The 7,500-nt window shown below is 40.3% G+C and overlaps 1 protein-coding gene across 1 annotated transcript in view; it reads left to right on the top strand.

Moving 5' to 3' along the window:
* The window catches only part of LOC134198419 (uncharacterized), a 6,444-nt gene extending 143 nt beyond the window's left edge, over positions 1 to 6,301 (top strand). Inside the window, exons 2-10 of the mRNA XM_062667810.1 lie at positions 2,388 to 2,610; positions 2,679 to 3,554; positions 3,611 to 3,817; positions 4,783 to 4,972; positions 5,046 to 5,367; positions 5,472 to 5,638; positions 5,697 to 5,746; positions 5,812 to 5,955; positions 6,013 to 6,301. Of these exons, the coding sequence (XP_062523794.1) occupies positions 2,388 to 2,610; positions 2,679 to 3,554; positions 3,611 to 3,817; positions 4,783 to 4,972; positions 5,046 to 5,367; positions 5,472 to 5,638; positions 5,697 to 5,746; positions 5,812 to 5,955; positions 6,013 to 6,059 (2,226 nt within the window). The 3' untranslated portion in view covers positions 6,060 to 6,301. The remainder of the gene's footprint in view (positions 1 to 2,387; positions 2,611 to 2,678; positions 3,555 to 3,610; positions 3,818 to 4,782; positions 4,973 to 5,045; positions 5,368 to 5,471; positions 5,639 to 5,696; positions 5,747 to 5,811; positions 5,956 to 6,012) is intronic.
* The last annotated feature ends 1,199 nt before the right edge of the window (positions 6,302 to 7,500 follow it).

A 7,500-nucleotide genomic window follows, 5' to 3' on the forward strand; every position in this document is an offset into this window, starting at 1 on the left:
ATTAACGGTTTCTTGTAGTTTGGCTAGTGTACGTTAGCGCGTGCCTGCCTGCCTGCCTGCCCGCCTGCCTGCCCGCCTGCCTGCCCGCCTGCCTGCCTCTCTCTTTCCCTGCCTGCCTCCCTGCCTGCCTCCCTGCCTGTCTGTCTGCCTGCCTGCCTGCCTGCCTGCCTGCCTGCCTGCCTGCCTGCCTGCCTGCCTGCCTGCCTGCCTGCCTGCGATCACACATTGAAATAGTTGAACTTGTAACTTGTTACAAGTAAGAAGCACTTTCTTTTAATTATTGAAAAATCATGTATTCAAGTAAGAAGCACTTTCTTTTAATTATTGAAAAATCATGTATTCTAGTGTGTAGAGATGATTTATCCTAATAAAATAACCTGCCTTCTGCCTACCTGCCTGTCTCTCTCTATGTGTGTATGTATGTATGTATGTATGTGGCTCAATTGGTTAGAGTGTGCAGTTGGAGATTGGCAACATCCGGGACCTTTGGGTCAGAGTTTGAGTGCTGGAGGGCCACATACATAAGTTCCCTATGGCAAGGAACTAACATACACTTGCCTCTCTCTCCGGAGTGTCAGTTCTGTCCAAGAAGAAGAAGTGACATATAGACAGTGACTGCTGATAGCATTGTAGCATCATAGCATTGTAGCATTGTAGCATTGTAGCTTCTTAGCATAGTCATTGCAGTATCGAACCTGAGCCTTAGGGGCTCTTGTATGTACGTAGGTACAAAAAATGTATGTGGCTCAATTGGTTAGTGTGCAGTTGAATATTGACAACATCTGGACCTTTGGGTCATAGTTTGAGTGCGGGGGCCGTATACATAAATTCCCTTGGGCAAGGAACTAACATACAATTGCCTCTCTCTCTGGAATGTCAGTTCTGTCCGGCAAGTATGAAGTATGAAGTACAGCAAGTATGATGTACCTAGTGACATGATAGAGTGACTGCTGAAAGTCTAGAGTATATCAAGTATAGTCGTTGCAGTATCGAACCTGGGCCTTAGGGGCTCTTGTATGTACGTATGTACAAAAAAATGTATGTGGCTCAATTGGTTAGGGTGTGCAGTTGGAGATTGGCAACATCCGGGACCTTTGGGTCAGAGTTTGAGTGTTGGAGAGCCACATACATAAATTTCCTTGAGCAAGGAACTAACATACAATTGCCTCACTGTCCGGAGTGTCAGTTCTGTGCAGCAAGTGTGAAATGTGAAGTATGAAGTGTCAAGTGCAGCGATTGGGACATACCTAGTGACATGATGAAGTGACTGTTTGGGCAGCAGCAGCGGCGGCAGCAGCAACAGCGGCACTCCCCCACTCCCAGGCGACAAAGATGGGGAAAGAACATGCTGACATATAGTAACTGTGTTTAGATTGTACTTGCAGTATCGAACCTGAACCTTAGGGGCTCTTGTATGTTCGTAGGTACAAAAAATGTATGTGGCTCAATTGGTTAGAGTGTGCAGTTGGAGATATTGGCAACATCCGGGACCTTTGGGTTAGAGTTTGAGTGCGGGGAGGGCCACATACACAAGTTCTCTTGGGCAAGGAACTAACATACAATTGCCTCAGTTCTGTCCAAGCAGCAAAGAAGAAGTGACATAGAAAGGGACATATAGAAAGTGACTACTGATAGTGTTTCAATTGTATGGTAGTATCCTAGAAAGTATCATAGCAAGTACTTAGCATCTGCAGTAACCTGGACCCTAAGGGCCCTTGTAACAAAGAAAAGAAAAAAGAAAAATGTATGTGGCTCAATTGGTTAGAGTGTGCAGTTGGAGATTGGCAACATCCGGGACCTTTGGGTCAGAGTTCAAGTGCGGAAGGGCCTCATAACATACAATTGCCTCTCTTTCCGGAGTGTCAGTTCTGTTAGTACACCAAGTATGAAGTACATAGTAATATAGAGTGACTGCTGATAGTGTTAGAGTTTCATAGCAAGTTTAGTGATTGCAGTATCTAACCTGGGCCTTAGGGGCTCTTGTAAACAAAAATATGTATGTATGCATGTCAATACATATATTTTCAAACATTGAACTATTACACACCATCTAAGCAAAAAACTAAATACTACTGTCTGTCTGTCTGTCTGTCAATGGTAGTATAATTTCACAAGATAACTACGAGAACAATCATCAGCAAGCTGCACAAGAATAGAGTTTAGTATGGTAGCTAAGCATGTAAATATGGTAGCTAAGCATGTAAATATGGTAGCTAAGCATGTAAATATGTTAGACAAAATGTAATTTCTTGATGCAATGAAGAAAATTAAATTTTTGCATGAACGTGCCACTAAGTGGTACTGGTGCCATGTTTGCTTAATTAAGTTTACTTGCTCTTACTTTCCATAGTTGAAATTTAATAAATTGATTTACTATTATTTTGTAGATGTTTCTGACATGGAGGAATACTTTTCTGGTGGCATTGACACTTTCTGGCGTTAATTTTATGGTCAAAAATTTGACAAAAACATCAGCAAACTCTGTTGTATCATCTCAAATTCAATGTCTTGTTGTATTGGTTGCAATAATGTTATTGCTGATTTATCATGATAACAGTCAGTACAAAGGCGTTTTCTTCACCGTTTTAGCAATCTTCTGTGGAGTGTATAGTAAGTTACTGTTATCTGTATAATATCCACATTTTCGAATACTTGTTCAGAGTGTTAATGTATTGCAGATTATTGCCATAGACTATATCCGTATGGTAGTTGTTGGAAACATGTTCAGGATGAAGCAGTAGAACTGTCCAAGGAGCTTCGCTTTACAGACTCAATGACCGACAATCTAATTGCTAACGGTCTTATTTACAAAGAAGATGCGATTGAAATTCATACAGTTTTGAGTACGACGAGATGGACAGACCAACATACTGAGTGGTTGTTGATGAAAGTTCTTCCAAAGACTGACAATTTAGGATACATGAAATTCTGTTGTTTGCTACGTACAAAGTTTGAGTTGCTTGATATTGGAAAGAGACTTTGCAAGGAATGCAACGAATGTCTTGTACAAAGATGTCTTCAACCGAACAAACTCAAACTGTTTGTTGGCTCATTTTGCCGGCCACTGATAAAGCACCCTTTGGTTAACCAAGTACGTGAAAACATAAGCATTGGTTTCGACTTTGTACACAATCAGACAGAGGTATTTACAGTGTCCATTGTGTGCATGGATAACAAGATTCTTACATGGCTGAAGCTAAATATTGACAAAACGTACATTGACAAAGAACTTTTTCAAAGGAATTTCGCCTTCTGGCTGAAGGTGCCTAAACAGGACGCAGAGCTAAGTGTCTTTGACGGGACGGTGAACAGTACATCGATGGTGGTACGCTTGTCAGGTCTAGCTGCTATAGAACTATTAACAGTCGGCGCTCGCGAAAGGTCTAGAAATAACTTTGGCAAAATCTTAGCAGAAGCAATGAGCTCTAAATTAAAGAGAAGGGTATTTATTAGTGTGACAATAAGTGATATGTATCCTTATCTCATGCAAGTTGTTCCTACTGGAACTTCCCTCGTCCGGTCGGATAAAGACGTTGGTAATCTGGTCTCTGATGGTAAACCATTTTCGTTTTATGTATTATCTGTTAAGTATATGTCTTCTACGGTACAGGATATGAGGTAACGCTGACCATACTGAAGCTTGTATGTGCCCTCCTGGAAAGTTGGGAGGAGGCAAATAAGGTATTGAGATTGTCTTTACAAACACTGCATGTAGGTTTTCTTGTCGAATTCTGTGCTGCTTTGATGCTGTTAACGGGTATATTGTACGCGCACTTCCGCTTTGGAGACGGCGAAGTAAACGATGACAGCAACGCAGGTATGAGTATATTGCAAATACATATGCTTTATTTGTACAGTCAGCAAGGGTATTTTACTAGTATTTGCATGGTGTACTTAATGGGTGACAATCAAGTTTACTAAGCAATGGTTAATTAATTAATGCCTTAGATCATCAAGCACTCACCGAGCCCCCTCTTTCGTTCTCTGTGGTAACATATGATCTACTTTAGAGTACATGTCAGCTCGGCAAATTGCCGAGCTCTCATGCATTGTAGCGCCAATATACGCATGCACGCAGTATACACACTGTCTTGTCCAGAACTCTACATGCACCAAGTTGGCATGCATGCAGGCTAGAAACTGGCAACAAAATCGTGCTACTATTTGCGATAAATGATCATGCTTGTTCAAAATATTACATTTTCTGGAATGCGTAGGCGTGTTATTATTCTTCTAGACACTATGCCTCTCCTCTACGTAAATCCTAGATTCGCTACTGTCTTGGTATATAAGTTTGTGAGTGTTACGTGTTTGTGTGTGTGTGTGTGTGTGTGTGTGTGTGTGTGTGTGTGTGTGTGTGTGTGTGTGTGTGTGTGTGTGTGTGTGTGTGTGTGTGTGTGTGTGTGTGTGTGTAAGCGCTCATACGTTAATGCGCGCGAGGGTTTGTATGGCGTGTAAGTACAATTCGTTTTGTCGCCTGAAGCCCGGATATCCAGGCTAAGGGTATAACATTCCTCTGGCTGACGACCGGACGCATGTTATGATGCCTTTTTGTTCATCATGATTTATATTTTACTTTGCTTGCTTAATTAATTTACGAAGTCCGTTTACATTTTGTTTTTCATGCAGTCTTTGCTCTACTGTTTTCTATTTGCAGCAATTATAACAATAACTGAAACTTTGATGTCAGATTTAAGTTTATTGAATAGTTTTACTCTAAATGTGATACATGCGCCGTGAGCTTTTAGAGTATGTCTGATTGTTATGCATATTTGTTTGAAGGACAAACTGATGCTCCTAACATCGACGTTTTTAGCAACAAAACCTTTCGACGCAAGGATTTGAAATATGATCCAAACCGTTCCTTAGTTGGTAGAGGAGGGTTTGCTAATGTATACAAAGCAGTCTTACTTGGAAATGGGACGGTTGCATTTAAGAAACCAAACATTGGAGGACTTTGTTTTACAGACAGGTATGCAGTACAAACATGATAGACTTTCTTTTTTACTGTTATTATGTAAATTTATGTTAATATTATTGACAAGAGAGATGCAAGACTTGAAGAAAGAATCGGACATGTTATTGGCCATTCCTACTCATGAACATATTGTCCAAATCATTGGCATCTGCATCGATTCTCGCCATTTCGGAATCATACTAGAGTATATTGATGACGATCTTTCCAATCTGCTTCCTTCTCACACATCTGACCCTTATATGGACGAGTGGAGGAACAAGCTGGATATGACTTGTCAGATAGCTGACGGCATGAAACATCTTCATGGTCTTCACCCGCCAGTCATTCATCGTGATCTGAAACCAAATAACATATTGGTCAAAACGTTTTTGCCTAGATACACTTGCAAGGCAAGAAAAATTATTTTTAAGATTTCTATACTGTAACGAAGTGGCTTTATATGCGCTATGTACATCCTGAAAACGTATATCTGAACTAACCTTTTTGCTTACAGATTGCTGACTTTGGTTTGGCAAAGATACGAGCTACAACTACTTCTACTGGTAACAACAACAGTAGATCTGCTGCACATGCGGCTGGATCTGTAGGATACATTCCACCAGAACGATACGAATCTGTTCACTTGGATATGACAGCATTGGCTAAGTCAGACATCTACAGGTATACGCTGTACTTGCTCTTTACGTGTGCGATAGAATTTCAGTATTCGTATGTACAGTTTTGGTGTCATTCTATTTCAATTCAGAGAGCGCATCCAACCATTTGGAGGTCAACGTTCATACTTACACTTGAGTTGCTAATCAAATCGTTTACATGTCGCTTGCTGTGTATAGAAGAAGACAATGCTCATGTCATTACAGAAAACGTGAAAGGCGGAACACCTTTCAAGAGTCCCAAAAAACTATGTCCACATGGATATGATGATTTGATGAGAAATTGTTGTTCAAAAAATGGAAAGGATCGACCACCTTTTACTGGTACACCAAAGCGTCGTTATGTAGTTGTCAGCTAGTGGTAATTCTCTCGTATTACAGATATCTTGACTGAACTACAGTCAATGCCACACAATACTGTTTCCTGATGTCTTCTCAAGAACGTACTGTATACTTGAGTGGAACTGCTTGATAGCAGTGATTGCATGCATGCGGTGTTGCTCTGCTTATCTGAATTTATGTGATTTTTTATTGTTATTATTATTATTATGCAGTATAATGTTGAGCATGTTATTGACATAAGCTCTTACGTTCTCGAGTTAGCATTGCCTAATTACTGTATTGCTGTTTTGTATTTTAGCTAACACAAGCTAAATTTTATATATTGTCATGTCAGTGCAATGATTTAGAATACGCGTTTATTAATTTGTAAACATTTATAGTTTATGCTGTCACTAGCAAACTGCTTGTCGCACTTAATGTATACTTTGTTTCACGCTCTCTCACCAGTCAGACAAAGTTGTCGCTTTTGCTTTTTTGTTTAATTTTATTGAAAGCCCATAACTATCTCGTTTTAGGCATGCATGTACTGTACACTGAAAGAAACAAAATCATGCCGCTGCGCTATTAAATTTTGTATTTTAAATTTTTAACATAAATTAAGTTAAGTTTCTTACATTTGCTAATTCGTCCGCAAAATAATTAATTTCAGACTACCAATTGCGGTAGGAAAGACACCAGATTTTTGAGAAAAAAAGTTTGTTAGCCAATCCCAGTAGTCACGAAATCGTAGAAAAATTGACGTCACATAGCTTGCAATTGGTCATGTGACTAAATTGACTGACACGAATGAGTTGATGTACTGATTTCTAGTTTGTGTTAATAGACTCAGTGCTTGACTCTAAATTTCTAGTAATATAATTATAGCTATGTCAGTGTATTTGTTTCATTGTTGTCTAGAGCAGCCCACTCGGTGGTTCACTATAAGCTGGATTGTTAGAACGTCGCGACCATTAGGTCACAAACCCAGTGGCGTACGCAGGCATGTTTCCAGGTTGCCCGGAAACCCCCCTAGAGGTGGACGTTACCGCTAACGGTACACAGATGTCTGGGAATTCGAGGCTATGTTGTAGCACGTGTCTAACGCGCTGTCTTCTCACTGCTACACGTGCCAGTCAGGAATGAAGCGTCAGTTGACATTGTCGCAGTTTGTAACAGGGCCTACAGCTGCTGAAGATGGACCCCTCGGAGCGGAGGCTCGAATTGACAGTCAGCCGAAGCGGACAAAGATGAGAGTAAATATCAAATATCAATTAAACCATTAATATCAATATTAATATAGATATTGATATAAAAACTGTTATTAAGATTAATAATATTGATATTAATATAAACAGATCAATATTATTGATATTAATATGGAAACCCCCCAGAGAAATCCTGGGTACGCGCCTGCAAACCTGTAGGCTACTATTCGAAACACGCTTTAGATCCTGTCCTCGCTCCAACGGGTGAGGCTGTGACGTCAGCCTGGGAACGATCCTAAGATTTTCGTAGTAATTCGTAGATAGCACACTGTACATGTGGGTA

The sequence above is a fragment of the Corticium candelabrum genome, chromosome 2 (assembly GCF_963422355.1).
Source record: "Corticium candelabrum chromosome 2, ooCorCand1.1, whole genome shotgun sequence".
Classification (NCBI taxonomy): Eukaryota; Metazoa; Porifera; class Homoscleromorpha; order Homosclerophorida; family Plakinidae; genus Corticium; species Corticium candelabrum.